This window comes from Pristiophorus japonicus, chromosome 15, assembly GCF_044704955.1.
Source record: "Pristiophorus japonicus isolate sPriJap1 chromosome 15, sPriJap1.hap1, whole genome shotgun sequence".
In the NCBI taxonomy this organism is placed as follows: domain Eukaryota; kingdom Metazoa; phylum Chordata; class Chondrichthyes; family Pristiophoridae; genus Pristiophorus; species Pristiophorus japonicus.
In genome coordinates, this window is record NC_091991.1 from 10147175 (window position 1) to 10170890 (window position 23716).

The following is a 23716-nucleotide window of genomic DNA, read 5'->3' on the forward strand; positions in this document are numbered from 1 at the left end:
AGAGGGAAGTAGACGTTAACGGAATTATTTCCAGTTGATTAGGTTGTTTTTCTGCTCTCCCATTTGTGACTGCATTTTAAAGTACACAATATTATTTTGAAACACAGAACTGGACTTCCCTGCCGCGTGCAATGCAAAAACAAAAGTGTTCAAAAGCTGAAAAAAGTTAGATGGCTGAAACTTCTTTTATTTTACAAATAGGATACATTCAGTAAGTTTTCACCAAGTTACAAGGGAAGGCCTTTGAAATGTACCGGTATAAATGTGTTCAAAGAACAATTGAATACATTTCTGGAAGGGTTTGAAGGATATGATGAAAAGGCAACTGGGGGGTTGATCTCCAGAAAGGATAAAATTATGGCCTTGATAATTCAGTTTAGCAATCTTTTGGAGAATGATGTTCGTTGTGATGTGTAGTTCTAATACTTTTGAAGTTTTAATAACTCTTTGGGCAGCTGATTACATGAAACTGAATATAATGTAAATGAACAGTGGTTATTTGAAGCCGTGGCATCTTTTGTTGGATTATATTTGCCCTTTCTCTCAGTTTCTATTTGTTAGTAACCTTGGTTAATCCCTAATTACAGTGAAGTCCCTGAGTTATGTACAGCAGAACTACTTGTACCAAATAAACACTCTGGTCATTGAATTTGATTGTAGTGTGGGACATTAGCACAGATTGGTGATATTCAAGAAGCTTGCTTCATTGAAAGAACAGTTCACATTGATGTTAAAATTCATCAATAGTCTAGAATTGCTTCAAGGGTATTGGCTTCAAGAAAATATTTTGCAAGCCTTTGAAGAAGACTAATTAATTTTATCATCGTGTGCCAATCAATTACGTTGACCCAGTTCACATCGCTGTCATGGTTTAGAAACCTTATTCTTTATACTTTGTCAAGATTGTGCCCCTTTTTTAAAGTAACATGATTGAACAGAAGTAGTTTCAGAAGCGAGATTAATGTTGGCTTAAGAGTTTCTGACTTTAACTTGTGCGTGAACGACCCCCTTAACATTTAATATTTAAAAGATGATAAATTATGTTAATGTGGTTGGAATTTTTTGCTTGGCTGAAAGTTCTGTTCAGCTGATCTGTGTCTTGTAATTTTTATCTCTCAGTAACTGCAAAAAATTAATGGGAAGTAACTTACTTATCTAGACCACAGATAAAGAATCTCCTGGGTCAGTCCTAATGCAGAATCTTGCTTTCCTGAGTGGGTTTCCAGCATCGTGCAAAGAGGAGGAACAACTTCGAGCCAAACTGCCACCAGTTGTTACTGGCAAAATGAAGCAGGTGAGATCTTGTCTCATGAAGGGTTTTGGGACAGTATGGAAACTTGGGTATTTTATAAATGAGATATACATATATAATTTTTCCATCGGTTGCATTTGGAAACCAGACTGCCGCTAACCCTATATTCCAATTGTTTTTAATTTCAAAATAGGGCTACTGATGTATCTCTAAATGCAACTCTGTCATAATATCCCACAGCCAGAGCTCAGGAAATGGGAGCAGAACTACTGACCTTGCACATGATCATCTCCACCTCACATTCTATTTATTTTTGGCATGATTTAACTTCCATTCACACACTGCTTTCTAAAATATATCCAAACAATTGTGATGAAGTTCTGCATTTAGCAAATAAAGACTTTTGCAGTTTTTTTAAAATGCCTGTGCTGCACTGGGAGGAATTGATGCTGCCTGGATTTTCATAGAAGTGGGTATATATTTTTACTTTCATTTGAGGAAAACCATTCTCTTTGCAGAAACAGGTTTACAACTGGGGTGAACTTCAGTAAATCTGCAACCTGTTGAGCAGTTAGGTACTGAGCAATAGGTTTGTACTGGTCTGCTACTGATGAGCAGATGAACATTTCTTCAAATAATTGAAGTGCTAGTTATTACAGAAAAAGCAAGTGACAAACTACTGTCGCATACTAGAGAGTGGAGCAGGCTGTGTATTTTGATGCGTGGAGGTGAGTGCGAGTGGACAGAACCCTGATTTCCACTTTACGATGTTTTGACATGTGGCATGCATCGTTTATCATTGGTTTTCCTTCCCTCTCCCAAAGCTGATGCTTCCATTCAGAAGTTTTATTTAATAAAAGATTAAAGAAAATCAAGATGCCAGCTCTCAGATGCATGAAATGCAGTCATCTGTTTACTATGACCTGGCTAATCTGGTTATGTCGGTCATCTTGGCTTCTTGCCTGCCCTGTTTGACTTTTCAGCCAAAGCCTGCAGAGATGACCATCTCCAGTGTCAACTGTGGCTCAGTGGGTAGTGCACTCTCCTCTGAGTCAGAAGGTTGTGGGTTCAAGTCTAACTTCAGGGACTTGAGCACAAAAATCTAGCCTGACTCTGCAGTGCAGTTCTGAGGAGCAGTCAGAGGTGCCGTCTTTTGGATGAGACGTTAAACCGAGGACCCCTGCTCTCTCCGGTGGACGTAAAAGATCCCATGGTCACTATTTTGAAGAAGAGCAGGGGAGTTATCCCCGGTGTCCTGGCCAATATTTATCCCTCAATCAACATAACAAAAACAGATTATCTGGTCATTGTCACATTGCTGTTTATGGGAGCTTGCTGTACGCAAATTGGCTGCCACGTTTCCCACATTACAACAGTGACTACACTCCAAAAGTACTTCATTGGCTGTTAAGCACTTTGAGAGGTCTAGTGGTCGTGAAAGACACTATATAAAAGACTTTCTTTCCGGTGTTTGGAGCTGCTACAGGATTGGATTTGGTGTAAGGATAAGGGGTAAGCCATTTAGGACCAAGATGAGGAGAAACTTTTTCACCCAGAGAGTGGCGAACCTGTGGAATTCTCTACCACAGAAAGTTGTTGAGGCCAATTCACTAAATATGTTCAAAAAGGACTTAGATGTAGTCCTTACTACTAGGGGGATCAAGGGGTATGGCGAGAAAGCAGGAATGGGGTACTGAAGTTGCATGTTCAGCCATGAACTAATTGAATGGCGGTGCAGGCTCGAAGGGCCGAATGGCCTACTCCTGCACCTAGTTTCTACGTAAGGGTGAACATGGTAATTCAGGACCTTGCAGAGGTTGGGTTGGGAGGGACTGGAGAAGGGAATGCTCCATCATTGCCTCCAGATGAAGCTTTCTGCTCGTATTTCTCACTAGTCCTCCACTGAAGCTGAGATTCCCCCAAATTTGTTGAGCATTCTGTGCCTTGAACTCCGTAGTAGCTGGGAACTTGAATCTGGCAGCCAGGAACGGAGCCTGTGTTCTCTCAAGGATCGATACCATTGCTATTTGTAGATTTCATTCTTCTACCTTCCTGACCACAATCGAAGGATTGTGTGTAAACAGCCCCTTGTCACAGGTTATGTAGTTATATACACACAAATATGGTCGCCTCTGCATCTTCTGAGCTCGATGCATTCCTACAACAGATTTTGCTGTCATTAAATGTGATGCCAGCTTTGGGCTCCAGCAGTCGATTTTGAGCATCCGGAAAGAAAACCATAGTAACAAATTTCTTCACATATTGCTGAAGTATGGAGGGTTCTACTTAATTTATTCTCAGTTGTACCTAAGGTACACTGCAAAAGCAGAGTCAGCTGTATTATGTCTGCTAAAGATTTGACTGAGTTTAAATGTGATATAACCACTAACATTATACTGGTGAGAATTTGCTGCTTCCCTTTTCTCTAAGCCAAGACCTTAAGCTGCATTCCTTCACATAGGAAATGTCATGATTTCTCACTAATGAGAATTTCATTAGTGACCAGAGTCACTATCAAGGTAGCTATGCATCGTCCCTTTTGTTGGCTAATTTTAAGAACCAATCCCTCTATTCACCCAAATTTTCTTTGACCAGTCATACAGGAGGGGTGGGGAAATGTTTATGGCAACTCTGCTTGTATGTTAGTTTTGTTTGGTAATGGTTTTCTGCAGGCTGATCGCTTGGGCCATACACATCAACTTTAACAGTGGAATATGTGGTTTAAATCCAGAGATGTCTGCTGATTTTATGATACTGGATGAGTATCTAATTGGGTGCGGCTGGGCGCATTGTGAAACTCAGCCAGTGTCTGGTTAAACCATAACCATCACCAAACCAAACTACTCCATGCAAGAGATTTTGTAAGCTGGTCTCTATAGATAAAATTGTATGCAGGTTTGGAAAATGCAGAAGTATTAGGAGCTGCATCTGCCAGAGTGCCATTTCGCAATGCGCACATAACTATCAGTTGGCAATAATTCTAGAGGAGAGGACATTTAGTTCATTTGCATTTATTTCTCCCCTTCCGAACATCACATCATCTGTCTGCTTCTTGAATGTGTTTGCCTCCACTGTCCCATTTAGAAGACTGTCAAATATGGATCATTCTTTGCCTGAAAAAATGCTGGCTAACATCAGCCCTTTACAAGCTTGTACCTCGGACCCATTGTCCTGCAGTAATGGATTAACTTGAAATAGTGCTCAGAATTAATGTTTTCTGTTCCACTTAGAAAAGAAAGGCTGCCATTTATTCCTCTGGTGTTGTATATTGATAAATTGGCAGGGAAGCTGGGAACGCACAAACAACAGTTAGGTGGAAAAGTTACCACTGAATGAATAATCAGCAAACAACTACCAGTAAATGGCTAGCCTGACCTGTGTGTGAGAACACCACCGCAGGTTGGGGCAATACATAGAGCTGGAACGCCGGGCCCTGGAACATCGTGGGCGGAGGTGTGACAGATGAGGGTACGGGGCCCAGAAGAGCCGAGGGCCCAGGTGCAGCACGGGCCAGCCCACACTGCGATATGTGTGCGCACTGGGTCCGTGCAGCAGAGCAGGTCTCCAGTCGTCCTAGTTAATTCTTGTCACTCGATAAAGGCCTAGCTCTGTCAAGCCCGTGTGGTGGCTGGTGTGTAACGGTCACCATACGTTTAAAAAAAATAAAAAATAAAAAAATCCACACACAGGCACCTTCCACCCCCTCAACTGGAGTTCAGGACTGGTCCTTCATTGAAACATTTGTGAATTCATCCTTGTTCGAGAGACCACCTATGATGATGGTTAAAGAGGAAATTAATGCAATTGTAAGGAAAGACATTAGCTTGGATGATGTGGAATCAGTATGGGTGGAGCTACGGAATACCAACGGGCAGAAAACGTTAGTGGGAGTTGTGTACAGACCTCCAAACAGCAGTAGTGATGTTTGGGAGGGCATCAAGCAGGAAATTATAGGTGCATGCAATAAAGGTGCAACAGTTATCATGGGTGACTTTAATATGCACATAGATTGGGCTAACCAAACTGGAAACAATATGGTGGAGGAGGATTTCCTGGAGTGCATAAGGGATGGTTTTCTAGACCAATATGTCGAGGAACCAACTAGGGGGGAGGCCATCTTAGACTGGGTGTTGTGTAATGAGAGAGGATTAATTAACAATCTCGTTGTGCGAGGCCCCTTGGGGAAGAGTGACCATAATATGGTGGAATTCTACATTAGGATGGAGAATGAAACAGTTAAGTCAGAGACCATGGTCCAGAACTTAAAGAAGGGTAACTTTGAAGGTATGAGGCGTGAATTGGCTAGGATAGATTGGCGAATGATACTTAAGGGGTTGACAGTGGATGGGCAATGGCAGACATTTAGAGACCGCATGGATGAACTACAACAATTGTACATCTCTGTCTGGCGTAAAAATAAAAAAGGGAAGGTGGCTCAACCGTGGCTATCAAGGGAAATCGGGGATAGTATTAAAGCCAAGGCAGTGGCATACAAATTGGCCAGAAATAGCAGCGAACCCGGGGACGAGGAGAAATTTAGAACTCAGCAAAGGAGGACAAAGGGTTTGATTAGGGCAGGGAAAATAGAGTACGAGAGGAAGCTTGCAGGGAACATTAAAATGGGCTGCAAAAGCTTCTATAGATATGTAAAGAGAAAAAGGTTAGTAAAGACAAACGTAGCTCCCCTGCAGTCAGAATCAGGGGAAGTCATAACTGGGAACAAAGAAATGGCAGACCAATTGAACAAGTACTTTGGTTCAGTATTCACTAAGGAGGACACAAACGACCTTCCAGATATAAAAGGGGTCAGAGGGTCTAGTAAGAAGGAGGAACTGAGGGAAATCCTTATTAGTCGGGAAATTGTGTTGGGGAAATTGATGGGATTGAAGGCCGATAAATCCCCAGGGCCTGATGGTCTGCATCCCAGAGTACTTAAGGAGGTGGCCTTGGAAATAGCGGATGCATTCATGGTCATTTTCCAACATTCCATAGACTCTGGATCAGTTCCTATGGAGTGGAGGGTAGCCAATGTAACCCCACTTTTTAAAAAAGGAGGGAGAGAAAACAGGGAATTATAGACCGGTCAGCCTGACATCGGTAGTGGGTAAAATGATGGAATCAATTATTAAGGATGTCATAGCAGCGCATTTGGAAAGAGGTGACATGATAGGTCCAAGTCAGCATGGATTTGTGAAAGGGAAATCATGCTTGACAAATCTTCTGGAATTTTTTGAGGATGTTTCCAATAGAGTGGACAAGAGGGAACCAGTTGATGATGTGTATTTGGACTTTCAGAAGGCTTTCTGCAAGGTCCCACACAAGAGAATGTGCAAAGTTAAAGCACATGGGGGTAGTGTGCTGACATGGATTGAGACTGGTTGGCAGACAGGAAGCAAAGAGTAGGAGTAAATGGGTACGTTTCAGAATGGCAGGCAGTGACTAGTGGGGTACCGCAAGGTTCTGTGCTGGGGCCCCAGCTGTTTACATTGTACCTAAATGATTTAGCCGAGGGGATTAAATGTAGTATCTCCAAATTTGCGGATGACACTAAGTTGGGTGGCAGTGTGAGCTGCGAGGAGGATGCTGTGAGGCTGCAGAGTGACTTGGATAGGTTAGGTGAGTGGGCAAATGCATGGCAGATGAAGTATAATGTGGATAAATGTGAGGTTATCCACTTTGGTGGTAAAAACAGAGAGACGGACTATTATCTGAATGGTGACAGATTAGGAAAAGGAGAGGTGCAGCGAGACCTGGGTGTCATGGTACATCAGTCATTGAAGGTTGGCATGCAGGTACAGCAGGCAGTTAAGAAAGCAAATGGCATGTTGGCCTTCATAGCGAGGGGATTTGAGTACGGGCAGGGAGGTGTTACTACAGTTGTACAGGGCCTTGGTGAGGCCACACCTAGAGTATTGTGTACAGTTTTGGTCTCTTAACTTGAGGAAGGACATTCTTGCTATTGAGTGCAGCTAAGGTTCACCAGACTGATTCCCGGGATGGCGGGACTGACCTATCAAGAAAGACTGGACCAACTGGGCTTGTATTCACTGGAGTTCAGAAGAATGAGAGGGGATCTCATAGAAACGTTTAAAATTCTGACGGGTTTAGACAGGTTAGATGCAGGAAGCATGTTCCCAATGTTGGGGAAGTCCAGAACCAGGGGTCACAGTCTAAGGATAAGGGGTAAGCCATTTAGGACCGAGATGAGGAGAAACTTCTTCACCCAGAGAGTGGTGAACCTGTGGAATTCTCTACCACAGAAAGTTGTTGAGGCCAATTCACTAAATATATTCAAGGAGGAGTTAGATGTAGTCCTTACTACTAGGGGGATCAAGGGGTATGGCGAGAAAGCAGGAATGGGGAACTGAAGTTGCCTGTTCAGCCATGAACCCATTGAATGGCGGTGCAGGCACGAAGGGCCGAATGGCCTACTCCACCTATTTTCTATGTTTCTATTATATCGTGCCTTTTACAATCTCACAATCCCAACTCTCTCTACAGCCAACAAAGTACTTTTTTTGAAGTGTAGTCATTGGTAACGTAGGAAATGTTGCCGCCAATTTGCACACAGCAAGGTCCCAGAAACAGCAATGTAATAATGACCAGGTAATTGTTTGAGGGATAAATATTTGGCCCCAGGACACTGGGGGAAAACTCCCCTGGTCGTCTTCAAAATAGTACAGTGGAATCTTTAACATCCACCTGAGAGGGCAGACGGCCTCAGTTTAATGCCTCATCCGAAAAATGGCACCTCTGACAGTGCAGTGACTGCACTGGAGTGTCAGCCGAGATTTTGCGCTCCAGTCACTGGAGTGGGATTTGAACCCACAACCTTTTGACTCCAAAGGTGAGAGTGCTACCCACTGTAACTTAGTGTTCCCCTCATTTGCTTGCTTTCAAGGCTGAAGGCAGTTTTCTAATCTTCCTTCATAACCCTCCCTACCTCTAGGGATTAGTCTTTTGGTCCTTCTCTACTATTTTTGGGGCTTGGGTGTTTTCTTTGTGCCTTGGTGACCAGACTGAATGCGGTGCTTCTACTGTGTAACCAGAGCATTGTATAGCTTGTATATCACAATGGTCTTTGATTTACTGTACTGATTTGACTATTTTGGTTCCTTTGTGATTGTTGCTTTGCAGTGGTAAGCATTGAGTCTGTCATTCTCAAGCTCATTCTCCAAACTAGTTTGATACCATTTATTAAGCAGTCCCTTTCTTTCTTCCATTTATAACACTTTCAAAATTTTATCTGCCTTGATTCTATCCACTTGCAAATTTTGTCTAGGTCCTTCTGTAGTTCCTTGACTGCTTCATTGGATTCGACTGCTCCCACCACTCAACTTCAATATCTTTGCTGTGGCATGGTTTGCAATGCATTACTGAATTCAGCTCATTGTGCAGCAGCAGTTGGGGCCTGAGTACTCATTACCCCTCCCCACCTGACAATAATTCCCTCTCTTTCAGTAAATTTCTTATTCACATCCAAATTGTAGCTAAGATGCTCATTGCCATAAGCTTATGTAGCAATCTTTCATGTCAAACTTCATCAGACTTGTCTGAAAATCTAGATATCCTGTATCATGGGGCTTTCCAGTGGCTGCTTGGGCAGTAGCTTCCTCAAAAAACGTCAAGGTGAGGAAGGCAGGAGCTCCACTTTTGCAACGATTGGCCATCATTTATAAGGTCATCGTCAACTTTGTTCCCAATTGATTCCATATTTTTTCTGGTTATCACAGTTAGGCTATTGGGTCTAATTACCCATTAGTTATATTGTCATCTTTGAAAATGGATTGCATCGGATATACAGCACAGAAACCGGCCATTTGGCCCAACCAGTCCATGCCGACATTTATGCACCACTCGAGCCTCCTACAATCTTTTCTCATCTAAATCTATCAGCATAATCCCCTATTCACCTCAATTACTCCGAGGTCGCGAGTTCTACATTCTCACCACTCTCTGGGTGAAGTTTCTTCTGAATTCCCTATTGGATTTCTTACTGACTATCTTATATTGATGGCCTCTAGTTTTGCTCTTCCCCTCTATTAGGTCACCCCTCAGCTGCCTTTTGTCAAGAGAAAAGAGACCAAACCTGGTCACCTTTCCTGATAGCAGAAATTCGAGGGTATACCTATCATCCTTGTAAATCTTCTCTGCTCCCTCTCCAGTGTCTCTATCCTTTTTATAATATGGCGACCAGAATTGTACACAGTACTCAGTGTGGTCGAACCAAGGTTCAATACAAGTTTAGCACAACTTCACTACTTTTTAATTCTATCCCTCTAGAAATAAACCTGGTTTTTATATGGCCTTGTTAACCTGTGTTGCTACTTTTAGTGACTTGTGTATTTGTACACTCGATCTCGGTTCCTCGACCCCACCCAGACTTGCACCATCCAAGTAATAAGTAACCTCCCTATTCTACCAAAATGTAATATCTCACATTTATCTGTGTTAAACTTCATTTGCCAATTATATGCCCATTTTGCAAGTTTACTAATGTCTTCCTGCCATTTGTTTCAGTCCTCTGCAGTATTAACTATTCTCTTCCCCCTACCCCCCCCCCCCCAACTCTCCACCAATTTGGTGTCATCCGCAAATTTAGAAATTATATTTTTGATTCCAAAGTCTAAATTGTTAATATAAATTGTAAACGATAGTGGTCCCAGCACTGATCCTTGTGGAACACCACTACCCACTTTCTGCCACTGTGAATAATGACCTTTTATCCTTACTCTCTGCTTTCTTTCTTGAAGCCAGCTAGCTATCCATTCTGCTACTTGTCCCCTGACTGCATTCACTGACATTCATCAGTCTATTATGTCATAACTTTTGGAAGGCCTTTTGAAAATCTAGATCAATTGCATCGTCTGCATTACCCTTGTCTATTCTCTCTGCTTCCCGGAATATTTTGTTTCCAATCCAGAGGTCCCATTGTATTCATTGACTTCCTCTTGATGATTGTAAGTACCTTGCATATTTCAAGGCGTATTTTTGAGCCTGTGCTGCATTGATGGTCAGAAAATCAATGGTAGGGTATGCCCAAATTTCTAACCTACACTGGCAGTGGGCAAGGTTTCCCCCAGCAGCAATGCAGACTCGTAAAATTACCCCTTTTCATCCCTAATCTCACCTGACATCCTCAGCTATATGATCAACATCCCTAGGCATTCACTGATCAACCGTAAGCCTAGGACATCCTCACAAATAATAAACTCATTAAAATGTTGTTGTGGAATCTTCTACAATGAGCGGCATGCTGCTAGTTTCATATTTATGTAGTGCAGAAAGGAAATCGATTAATATTTGGCTAGGTAACTATTTTATTAGCCAAGCACAGTTGTTTCTGTATGATTTCCAGAATGGAGATGTTTGGTGGATGACTGACTGATTATTTTCAGCCACCAGATGGTGCTCTTTACTTTTTCCAGTTATCTGAACTACTAGTTGTACTTGGATCTAATATTCAAATACATTGCAGTGGTGGGGGGTATTTGCATTTTTATAAAGTAACTTGAATAACCCAGGCATGTAAACTATAGTGGCAGGTCATTTTTGAAGAATTGAATTATACAGTGTGGTAACTGTACAAGCTGGGCTTTAATCTGAAGGTTAACTTCAGCTGGGTTAAGGTCATAAGAACATAAGAAATAGGAACAGGAGTAGGCCATACGGCCCCTCGAGCCTGCTCTGCCATTCAATAAAAGGTCATGGCTGATCTGATCGTGGACTCCGTTCCACTTCCCCGCCCGCTCCCCATAACCCCTTATCATTGAATAAATTTCAGACAGACAGTTTTTTAAATGTCCCAGCTTCCACAGCTCTCTGAGGCAGTGAATTCCACAGATTTACAACCCTCTGAGAAGAAATTCCTCCTCCTCTCTGTTTTAAATGGGCGGCCCCTTATTCTAAGATTATGCCCCCTAGTTCTAGTCTCCCCCATCAGTGGAAACATCCCCTCTGCATCCACCTTGTCAAGCCCCCTCATAATCTTGTACGTTTTGATAAGATCACCTCTCATTCTTCTGAATTCCAATGAGTAGAGGCCCAACCTACTCAATGTATCCTCATAAGTCAACCCTCTCATCCCCGGAATCAACTTAGTGAACCTTCTCTGAACTGCCTCCAAAGCAAGTACATCCTTTCGTAAATATGGAAACCAAAACTGCATGCAGTATTCCAGGTGTAGCCTCACCAATACCCTGTGTAGCTGTAGCAAGACTTCCCTGCTTTTTATACTCCATCCCCTTTGCAATAAAGGCCAAGATACCATTGGCCTTCCTAATCACTTGCTGTACCTGCATACGAACCTTTTGTGTTTCATGCACAAGTACCCCCAGGGCCCGCTGTACTGCGGCACTTTGCAATCTTTCTCCATTTAAATAATAACTTGCTCTTTGATTTTTTTTTTGCCGAAGTGCATGACCTCACACTTTCCAATATTATACTCCATCTGCCAATTACATAAAACTACAGATGATATCCAGATTAAAGATTCGCATTGTTATGCAGATCTGAGATTCATAATTGCACATGTTGAGGTGAGAATTATCCAATCAGTCCTATAATGCTGCATTTGCTGCCAGCAAGAATCAGTACTACGTCCTGGTCAAATCTGTACTAAATCAGCATTCCTTACTTTTTTTTCACTAAAGATTGCTGTATTACAGTTTCTTGGTGCAGTTATGAGGTTTTTCCTGTTTCTTGCCATAATACTAGTATAAGTCATTGCTCTGGTTTTCTGGATATGAATACATAAGACATGACGGTATTTGTCAGGTTGTCTCATCAGGCATTTCAGTGCAGTACTGAGGGAGTGCTGCATTGTCTGGTTACCATCTTTCAGATGGGACGTTAAGGTAAAGGATCCGTGGCAGTATTTGAAGAGTAGCAGGGAGCAATGTATCCCCCTGAGGTGCGTGGCCACTCATCGATCCGGAGGTCCCGCGCAGGCTGCTCACCAGCTGTTGCCGCTGGAAAAGATACCGTGCATGCATAGCAAATTTAAAGGGACCGCGCATGGAGAAAAAAAATTCAAGAGAACACTGACTGGGAGTTCTACTGGTGACCTGACTAACACTCCTCCTTCAGCCAACACTACCAAAATCATAATCTAGTTGCTGCTTGTGAAACCTTGCTATGTGCAGAATTGGCTGCTGGTTTGTCTACATAAGCGACTGCACATCAATAGTTATTGGTTGAAAAGTGCTTGGGAACATTAAGGATGTCATGAGATGTTGTATAACCTACTGCATGAGGTAGTGCTGTGAAATATCATGCAAGAGCACAAGAATAAAAAGTCTTGGATAACTGTAGCTGGAGCTAAAATTGTGGCGAGCGGAATGTCATGTGGGTACATTTAGCACTCATCTGATATTGCTAATGAAATTTTAGGCTTGTGTGCTGAACTCTCCTTTTTAGCTGAATGTAAATACAGATTTTTCACATTGGAAACTTTTCTATAGCTTTACCTACTTTTAATGTCTGATGTATAGTTTCATGTAATTTGTTTTAAGTGTGATACACACTCTCAGTGACTTCTGATTGAAATTGCTACTTTCCACATTATTTAATGATTTAGCACTAATCACAGCAAAACAATACCTGATAAAAGATAATAAATCCAAGGGTGCGAATGGTACTGTGGTGGACACGAACTTACATTTAGAATGCAATTAATTTAATTTCATGGCTATAGCTGGTTATATAAAGGAGTTTATTCTCTTTCGTATCATCTAAAGTGCAAGATTGTTTGCACTGCAGATGCTAATACTGAGTTACACTTCATTACATACAGCATTTAAATACTAGATGACTGTGATAGAAAGGAGGTTTATTAGCTGAGCTGAGGAGCCTGTTGGAAGAGCTCCATCAGTGCTGAAGTTCCGCAGTGGCTATATTTGGAGAGGAGGAAAAGAGAATCAAAAGCACCCTGTGAAGCTTTGGTAAAGTGGCCTCCTGGGCTGGGGGCCATTGGGTGGGCTGTTCTGATACTGGTCTCTCAGTATTTCAGGGCCAGGAGAGCATTGCAGGGTGCTCCTATAGAGCAGGAATGGGAGTTTTAAGCCAGCGTACAAACTTGCTGATGGGAGCCGGCAAATAGTTGAATTCCGAATCATTTTTCCTCTTTCCTATATTTGATCAGAACGTCTGCTGTGCAGCAACAGTCCATTGTGTGCCCTACTCTGACCCCAGTCACACCCACTCTGACCCCCAGGATCTAACGAAAAGTCAGAATAAACCACTTAGATGGTGTCGACTCACCCCAAGGCAGACATCAGAAAGCTTTGCTCAAACTAGGCTACTCAGAACTATTAATGCATGTAATGTTAACCAGATTAACCTCCTATCACAAAGATTTGCGTTAAAAAAACGGCTTTCACAACCACTGTACGTCCCAAAGCACCAACAGCCAATGAAGTCGTTTTTGAAGTGTAGTCACTGTTGCAAAGTAGGAAACTCGGCAGCCAAATTGCGCACTGCAAGCTCCCATAAAGTGCAGTGTGATAATGACCAGATAATCTGTTTCTGATGTTGGTTGAGGGATAAATATTGGCCAGGACATCGGAGATAATTCCCCTACTCTTCTTTGAAATAGTGCCATGAGATCTTATACTCCACCTGAGAGCGCAGACAGGGTCTTGGTTTAACGTCTCATCTGAAAGATGGTTAATAATTCTATTGGTTAACCTATGATTGGCTTCTGTAGGATTGGAAAATTGGACCAGTGTCTTGCTGGTCAACTAGCTCAGATGGTAGGAGGCTTGCCTTTTTTATCCTCTGAGCCAGCCACTTTTCCTCGCTGTTGCTGAGCCTAATGACCTAGTTGAGACCATTATCTTGGGGGAAAATGTGGATGTGATTCTCCTTTTCAGCTACCACTGGGTATGGCGAGCAAGCGGAGAGGAGGCAGCTCCGGGAGATAAACAGCAGAGTAGAATTGATGGGCCAATGTGTCTGTTTCTGTGTTGTAACTGTGATTCTGTAGTGTGGATTCTAAATTAAAATCTCAGCTTTAGGTCAATTTAGGTACTAAATAAAACTGGCAACTCTTAGCGAAGTAAATAAAGGATATAGAACATGTTAAAAGATGCGTTATTTCCCCCTTTGCTATTTTGTGGGTGATGGAGCAGACAATTGATTTGTTTCTCGGCATCGATCAATTCTGTCGCATCTCCCTCCAGTGGACAGGTGACAGGATTTTTCCCAGTGCGTCCCACTTCTTTTCACATAGCAACGCAACTTAGATCAAAGCTTGTGTCTCCCATTGCCCTGCAGTGTGTATGCAGGCACTGCACTGCTATGTTCTGCATTATCTCCGTTTTAACTGAAAGGCAGTCTTGGCTGAGACAAAGCTCATTTATCATTGCAACTGTTAATAAAAAGGGTAACTTAAGGTAATTGGAAATAGTTTGATCAGCATTCAGGATTTTACCAATGATCAGCAACGGTATCTTCTGCAAAATGGTCCGTTCATTTCACTGCCATCATATATATAGTTGAATGACATCTTGGAAATTCAAATCGGTCTTGGCAATGTATCAGTCAGTCGCTGCTGGGGGGATCATCTTTCAATTGTCCCAGCTATTCTTGATCTCTTTCCTTGAAAAGCCTCAACAGTCATGGTCGATCTTTAGTCCTTAGCTAAAGGAATATTTTTAGACTATATTGCTAAAATCAGACTGAAAATATTGTGGCAATGATTTGATTTGCCCTGCTCATGGGTTTACTTGTCAGTTTGAGCTTGATGCAGTAAATACATTCAGACTTGTTTATATACTTTGTTTTTTTTACTGTTTAGTTTTGTTGATATTTGCGGTTTGATTTTTTTTCTTCATGCTGTTTTTGCATGCATTTTGCAAGCCGTTCTTTCTTTGGTGAATGTACCACCATGCTAAAAGCACTCGAATAATGCAAGGCTGGTTGTAAACCAGCAAACTGGGCTATTTTGCATGAAATATATGAATGGTCTGAATATAGTTTTGCAGTAAGGGGCATTTGTGTCCTACAGTGTTTTGTGCCATATGAAAATAAGAAAATACGTGACTACTACTTTTTAAACACAGCTCACCAGCTAGCTATGAAACCAGTTGGTCACGGAATCCCTCTGATACAGGCTGCATGCATTCTTGCCTCAGCCTGAATTTAGTCACACTTGCTCCTTCCCTTTCCCTCCCTAGAAGGAGAGAAAACAAAAGGCTGTTCATTGATCCCGCCCATCTCTGGCTGCCGAGGATTGGTCTGTCAAGCTGTCAGTCAGAGTTGCCACCTGGAATGGTTTGGAGGCTTCCAACACCAGTCTGTCTTTTCAGTCAAGCCTCTGCTGAGCATATTGAATGTAAATCCATTCTATCATCATGGCAATAAGTAGCGGTGTGCAAAAGTAAACAGTCTCTGATGGTTCTAATGGCTGGCCCATCTGGATTTCCACCCAGCATCAACATTCTAAATGCCTTGTGCACCTCAGGTGTTTAACTATTTGTAAGTTGACTCTGACCTTGTATCGATATCATAAATTCAAATGAAATCCCTTGCAGGCCAAATAGATGATAAATCCCAAATCTGTAACAGAAACGTGCTCAACTGAACCCTTGTGCTTTTCAGCTGGATTTATTCGGCACTAATATTGTAGACTTACTGCATTAGCATTTAAGCATTATGAGAGCAATGCAAAGTTTTGAAGAAAATGTGGATTTTATATTTTAAAACTTAGAAATGTTTTATGTCGCTTTCACCTCTGTTAGAGGCAGATTTTCATTGAAGGAAAAAATAAATAACTTCACAGCCAATGAAGTACTTTTGCCACGTGTAGTCACTGTTGTAGTGTAGGGAAGTGTGGCAGCCAATTTGCATACAGTAATGTCGCAATAATGGCAGAGATAAATCACCAGATAATCCTGTTTTATTGATATTGGTTGAGGATAAATGTTGGCCAGGACACCCTAAGAACGCCCCTCCTCTTTGAATAGTGCCATGAAATCTTTCACCTGATAATACATACAGAGCCTCGGTTCATCCGAAAGATGTCATTTCTAATGGTGCAGTGCTGCCTCGGCACTGCACTGGAGTGTGGAAGACCTGATTGAGGCAGTAATTTCTGAGGATTAGAGTAGAGTGCACATGAAATAGCTTGGTACTTCTAACCGCAAAGTTGGACGTTGGTTTTGATTTCACTGAGTACCACTTAGTCAATTCTTGACTTTGCTACTTGATCGATTGTCTTACTAAAATCACTTCATCTAAAATAAAAGGAAGTTAAATAGATTCAGGAATACGTCATTGACAAATTTCTCTGAATTTTCATAATGTTATGAAATGGTATCCAATGACGTGTACCTTGTGGACAGATATATGTCAATTTACAAACCATACTAGGCCATTTTACTTACTGAGGAAGAAATGTGGGATCACTTCTGATTTGGCAAGTTTGTATTTTTATTATAGTTCCACAGTCTATAGCTATTTTAAGACCATTATTGAATGTAGCAGAGTTGTGTTGAAATAGACTACTGCAGTAGAACACATTGACCTTAGCATGTGTCTGATGGTGACTAAAAATAACCTGCGGATATACAATTAAATTAGAAGTGGTAGTACTAAGTGGCACGTGATGTATCTGATTTAGTTTTGGCACTTTATCGAAGGACTGTTTAATACTTAAGACAATTTTAAAAATGTCGTCATATTCAGTAGTTTCCCCACTCCAAAAAAGATGGTATGGCATTACCTTCAAATAGCCAATAAATGCATCTGATGTCCGTATATCTGAATAATATTTAATTTTAAATTTTCTGAACCCTTCCATTCTTTTTCTGTGCCAGCTTTCTGCTAAAGTCATTGATTCTTTGCTAGGGTTCTATTCAAATCACGTGTACCCATGAACTGGCATTTTTTTCTCTCTGCCTATCCTGCTACCCTCCAGGTTGGTCATATGTGAGCCTTTGACTAGGAGTATCGGCAGGCTGTTTGCAGTGGGAGTGGGTAACACAGCCACTTTTGACCCACATGTGGACACTTCCCACAGTGGCCACTAGATGGCGATCAGGTGTGGAAACCCTCACCAAATGTTCCATTCCTAACTTGCAGTGTTGATATTTATTATAACAAATCTACTCACCTCCATTGAAATCACTTAACTCAGCACAGATCGCAGATTGAACTTGGGGCTTTATTACATGGTTGTAAATTGCGATTCATTCTTAAATTTGATTGGGTTGTTTATCAGCCAACACTAAGTTAAGACTTTGCAGCTGAAAATACAAGATGACAATTTCTGAATATTCGTTCAAATCTGAAATGCTGCCCGTTCATTTTACAGTATGTTAAAAAGAAATCTCAAAAATCCCACAGTTGTGTGTGGTGTGTATGTTCCATTCTATCTGGCGAACACAGTTGTCGGCTACTTTGAACAAAATGCTTGACTTTGTTATTGGCTGACTATTGTGAACAAGATTACAATTTATGGTGACAGGTTCCCGATGTGATTCTTCCTCTCTAGCTGCAGTTATATTCTGAAACTGGTGTTGCGCTATTGTTACTCAAGGATCCCAGAGATTTTGTGGAACTAACTAAACAGCCCAAGAATAACATGACTATAGAAGGAAAAGAGATAACAATCAGCCCTGTTTATTTATTGTGGGATCTCAGCACCATCAGTCAGGTATTTATACAACAGCAAATATGCAATGTGTACAAGCTTTAAAATTGTACGTAATGTCATTTGTTTTGCTATGTAAAAAATATTTTAATACAGCATATTCAATTATTTTTTGTGGAGTAAAACGATTTTGTATTGTGAATCAACATGAGAACTCAGATGAAGGAATGTGTCCACCAAGGACCATATGTTAGTGCGGGAGAAAAACCAAAGCAAAACACTGCAGGTGTTGAGTATCTGAAATAAAAACAGAGAATGGTGCAAACACTCAGCAAGTTGGGCAGCGTTTGTGGAGACAGGACAGTAAGGTTGCCTTTCTCTCCACACATGCTGCTTGCTCTGAGTGTTTGCAGCACTTTTTAAAAAATTCCATATTGTATGACAACAACTCGCATATAGATGACATCTTTAACATAATAAAATGGCCCATATTATGTTGGGTTTTATTTTTTTTATGCATTCTCGAGCGCTGGCAAGGCTGGCATTTATTGTCCTTCCTTAGTTGTCCTGAGAAAGTGGTGGTGGGCCGCTGCCTTAAACTGCTGCATAGCAGAGTATTATGCTACTACGTAATAGACCCAGAATGAGAAATGGCTATCATTCCATTCTGTCTGTCCCTTATGTTCAACACTCTCCCCTCCCTGGCTCATAGACTTTCTGACTTTTGCCCCGAGAAATATTCATGTCCCAAGCCTACAACATTTCATCAACACAAGCAGTGACTGTTATTTGCTTTGAACTCCTGGACAAAAGAGTATAAATCAGGTTTTGTAGAACAAAAGTTATATTTTTCATATATTGCTTCTAACATGACCATAAAGATTGCTTTGTAAAGTATGACTTGTATTGGAGTAAACACAACTGTAGCTTTTACTTTTTAAAAAGCTGCTGATTTCCCGGAGAAGGGCAGAGCTTATTTTCTAAATGGTAAAAAGCTGGGAACTCTGGAGGAACAGAGACATTTAAGGGTCCATGAACATAAATCAATAAAAGCTAGTATAGGTACAAAACAACATTAAAAAGGCTAATGGTTTGACTGGTTGATGCTTGTTGGTTATATTTTATTTTAACAGGATAGAATTCTCTGTTCCTTTTGTAATTCTCTGAACTATTGTCAATGTACAATCTTTCTGTGAAGCTTGTCACAAATATGTTTAATAAAATATTACTTTGGTCTGAAAAATCGGGAGTACCTGCTATCAAATAACCAAGTGTCTAGTTTCATTACCTTTTTACAAGTACTTTTGTGGCAGTTACATGTTTGGGGATGTTGCATGTTATACTCCCTCAAATTTGTATTGACTACTCAAGAGGGCAGCAGTGTTTATCCCAATTGCTCTGGTGATGCTGTTAATTAGGCTGTGAGCAGTGTTTTTTTAACATAGACTTACATAGACCACACAGCATAGAACCAGTCCATGCCGTGTTTATATGCCCAGTTAACTGTCTGCTCCTCCTTCCCCTGCCAGTCAGTGGGACCGTGCTAGGTTCTGCTCAATGTGTCCCTCTTGACAGCTGAGGTTGGAAATGTACTGTATCGGGAAGTACAGGTGTGCACTTGCATCAGCGCATTCTGACTTAACAATGGTGTCATTTTTGGAGCATGATGTAGGTTTTTTGAAGCACATGCCCCCTTATTGTGAGTTTGTAAAACCTGAAAAGGTAATTGAAATGCTTTTTTATCTTTAAAATAATTCGCTCTTCTGGGAATCCCATTCTTTAATGTTGATTCAAGAAATGTTTTATTTGTAAATTTGTTCTATTAAGCATTTAGAAATGGTGCTATGTTGTAACTAAAAATGAAAATTTTCAAAATAATGCTGTTAAATTTCCAGGTATTGTAGTTAGGTGTGGATATCTCTGATTTTACTAAAATAACTCTTGTAGTTGACATGCACTTGATAGCTGTAACAGAGCAAGTCCATTCATCACCAGCTTCACTCTTCTCCACAAGTCCAAGCAGGATGATGATATTTCAGCCAGTCGATTTGAGGACAATGAGGAGTTACGATACTCTCTGCGTTCTGTGGAGAGATACGCACCTTGGATTCGACACGTCTTTATTGTGACAAATGGTCAGATTCCTTCCTGGTTAAACTTGGACAATCCTCGTGTTACAATAGTAACACACCAGGCAAGTTTCTTCTTTTACTTATTTTCAGTACAGACATAGGAGTAATGCCATGTAAGATAAAAACTATAATCCTGTGGGGATAGAGAAATAGCAAGCAATGGGATCAAAGGAGACATATCAAGGCAATAACAAAGTACAAGTAAAACACCTGTCTGTTTTCATGCTGTGTGCTAAAGAATATACACCAATGGCTAGGAACACCGGAATGTATAGGATCAGAAAAGACCATTAAAGTCCATCTGGCCAATCCCAGTGTCCACTAGATGTATCCCATGATGCTGCTCATATTTCTGTATCAAATTTGGCTCCACTTGTTTAACCAACTCTCTCGTCTTTGCTGATAACATCACCTCCCACTGCTTCCCTTGCAGGTCCATTCATACATTTGTTGCAATCTGTGTTCAGTTAAGTCTCAACTGTCTTCTCATCCTCCTACCCTGTTTTTGTATCTGCTGCTGCACACTACGCTGATGGCTTCAGTGATCTATCCACCAGTGCTGCTAAATCCCTCTCCTGTGTTACGTCCTGTAGAGTAACACCATTTAGGTTATATTACCCCAGTTTATTATCCTCTCCCAATCTTTACTTTACATTTGTCCATTACAACAGCCGTGGTCCCCAATCTATCCAGGTCCTTTTGTATTTGATCAAACTGTTGAACTGACACTCATATTTTTCAATTTTGGTCTGCTGTGAAAATGCTTTTCAGGAGTCCAGTAAGGAACAATACAACATTTGGTTACATAGGATTGGTTCATCGAATGAATAGTTTTTAAGTGCCTTCATATTTGGCTTTTTTCCCCCAGGAGATTTTCCAGAATGTTAGCCATTTGCCAACATTTAGCTCGCCAGCTATTGAAACGCACCTACATCGAATTCCAGGTCTTTCTCAGAAATTCATTTATTTAAATGATGACGTGATGTTTGGAGAGGAAGTGTGGCCAGATGACTTCTACTCTCATTCTAATGGACAGAAGGTCAGCAGTTCTCTTAAACCAGAAACCAAACAAGGTCTACTTTTTCAGCAAAAGTACACACATCTAGCATTTGAATGTTAATTTAACCGTTGCACTAATTTTATTGTTTTGGTTGTGCTAATCAATTGAGTCAATTCAGGGATATCTGTTTAATGATTTGAAATTATACATTGCTGAAGAAACAGGAAAATAAATTCCCTTGTGTGACTTATTTGAAAATCTAAACTGAAGGATTAAGACTAATTGGGCCCAAGTTTCGGGCCGTGCCTAGAACGGCGCAGCCCCGACCTGGACACCCGTTTTTCGCGCCACAAAGTGTGCCTAAAAAAAACTTACCTATTCTCCGGCTCCCTGCAGGCCCTCTGGAGCTGGGCGCGGCGCAGCACAAGCTGTGGGGGGCGGAGCCAGGTCCCTGCGCTGAAAACAGTGCCGGGACCTCTGCACAGGCATGCTACAGTGGGCGCGCATGTGCAGTAGCTCCAGGCACCCAAAACTGTGTGGGAGGGGCCCGAAGCACGCAGCCCCGAACCCTGGCCGAATGGCCTCACTGGGGCTGCGTCGATAAGGCTGTTTCCTCCGGACCGGGACCCGACCTGACTTTCCCGCCCCACCCCCATCCCCCCGACCCGACCTCTGCATCCCCCGCTCCCGAACTCCGCTCCCGACCACCCTCTCCACCGACCTCCCCCCCCCCCCCCCCTCCCCCCCACCCCTCGCAACCTGACCCTCCTCCCCCCCCTCTTTTGCTCCTCCCCCCCCTCTCTTTTGCTCTTCCCCCCCCTCTCTTTTGCTCTTCCCCCCCCTCTCTTTTTCTCCTCCCCCCCTCTCTTTTTCTCCTCCCCCCCTCTCTTTTGCTCCTCCCCTCTCTTTTGCTCCTCCCCCCTCTCTTTTGCTCTTCCCCCCTCTCTTTGCTCCTCCCCCCCTCTTTTGCTCCTCCCCCTTCTTTTGCTCCTCCCCCCCTCTTTTGCTCCTCCCCCCTCTTTTGCTCCTCCCCCCTCTTTTGCTCCTCCCCCCTCTCTTTTGCTCCTCCCCCCTCTCTTTTGCTCCTCCCCCCTCTCTTTTGCTCCTCCCCCCTCTCTTTTGCTCCTCCCCCCTCTCTTTTGCTCCTCCCCCCTCACTTTTGCTCCTCCCCCTCTCTTTTGCTCCTCCCCCCTCTCTTTTGCTCCTCCCCCCTCTCTTTTGCTCCTCCCCCTCTCTTTTGCTCCTCCCCCTCTCTTTGCTCCTCCCCCCTCTCTTTTGCTCCTCCCCCTCTCTTTTGCTCCTCCCCCCTCTCTTTTGCTCCTCCCCCTCTCTTTTGCTCCTCCCCCCTCTCTTTTGCTCCTCCCCCTCTCTTTTGCTCCTCCCCCCTCTCTTTTGCTCCTCCCCCCCTCTCTTTTGCTCCTCCCCCCTCTCTTTTGCTCCTCCCCCTCTCTTTTGCTCCTCCCCCCTCTCTTTTGCTCCTCCCCCCTCTCTTTTGCTCCTCCCCCCTCTCTTTTGCTCCTCCCCCTCTCTTTTGCTCCTCCCCCCTCTCTTTTGCTCCTCCCCCCTCTCTTTTGCTCCTCCCCCTCTCTTTTGCTCCTCCCCCTCTCTTTTGCTCCTCCCCCTCTCTTTTGCTCCTCCCCCTCTCTTTGCTCTCCCCCCTCTCTTTTGCTCCTCCCCCTCTCTTTTGCTCCTCCCCCCTCTCTTTTGCTCCTCCCCCTCTCTTTTGCTCCTCCCCCTCTCTTTTGCTCCTCCCCCTCTCTTTTGCTCCTCCCCCCTCTCTTTGCTCCTCCCCCTCTCTCTTTTGCTCCTCCCCCTCTCTTTTGTGCTCCCCCTCTCTTTTGCTCCTCCCCCCTCTCTTTTGCTCCTCCCCCTCTCTTTTGCTCCTCCCCCCTCTCTTTTGCTCCTCCCCCCTCTCTTTTGCTCCTCCCCCTCTCTTTTGCTCCTCCCCCTCTCTTTTGCTCCTCCCCCTCTCTTTTGCTCCTCCCCCCTCTCTTTTGCTCCTCCCCCCTCTCTTTTGCTCCTCCCCCTCTCTTTTGCTCCTCCCCCCTCTCTTTTGCTCCTCCCCCCTCTCTTTTGCTCCTCCCCCTCCTTTTGCTCCTCCCCCCTCTCTTTTGCTCCTCCCCCCCTCTCTTGCTCCTCCCCCCTCTCTTTTGCTCCTCCCCCCTCTCTTTTGCTCCTCCCCCTCTCTTTTGCTCCTCCCCCTCTCTTTTGCTCCTCCCCCCTCTCTTTTGCTCCTCCCCCCTCTCTTTTGCTCCTCCCCCCTCTTTTGCTCCTCCCCCCCTCTTTTGCTCCTCCCCCCTCTCTTTTGCTCCTTCCCCCCTCTTTTGCTCCTCCCCCTCTCTTTGCTCCTCCCCCCTCTTTTGCTCCTCCCCCCCTCTTTTGCTCCTCCCCCCCTCTTTTGCTCCTCCCCCCCTCTTTTGCTCCTCCCCCCTCTTTTGCTCCTCCCCCCCTCTTTTGCTCCTCCCCCCCTCTTTTGCTCCTCCCCCCTCTTTTGCTCCTCCCCCCCTCTTTTGCTCCTCCCCCCTCTTTTGCTCCTCCCCCCTCTTTGCTCCTCCCCCCTCTTTGCTCCTCCCCTCTTTTGCTCCTCCCCCCTCTTTGCTCCTCCCCCTCTTTTGCTCCTCCCCCCTCTTTTTGCTCCTCCCCCCTCTTTTGCTCCTCCCCCCCTCTTTTGCTCCTCCCCCCCTCTTTTGCTCCTCCCCCCCCTCTTTTGCTCTCCCCCCCTCTTTTGCTCCTCCCCC

At 43.2% G+C, this 23716-nt stretch overlaps 1 protein-coding gene across 1 annotated transcript in view; it reads left to right on the forward strand.

Annotated features, from left to right (window-relative positions):
* Positions 1-23716, forward strand: part of gnptab (N-acetylglucosamine-1-phosphate transferase subunits alpha and beta) — a 93229-nt gene that overhangs the window by 18890 nt on the left and 50623 nt on the right. The window contains exons 8-11 of the mRNA XM_070900125.1: positions 1160-1294; positions 17748-17909; positions 19861-20040; positions 20847-21017. Coding sequence (XP_070756226.1) covers positions 1160-1294; positions 17748-17909; positions 19861-20040; positions 20847-21017 — 648 coding nt within the window. The remainder of the gene's footprint in view (positions 1-1159; positions 1295-17747; positions 17910-19860; positions 20041-20846; positions 21018-23716) is intronic.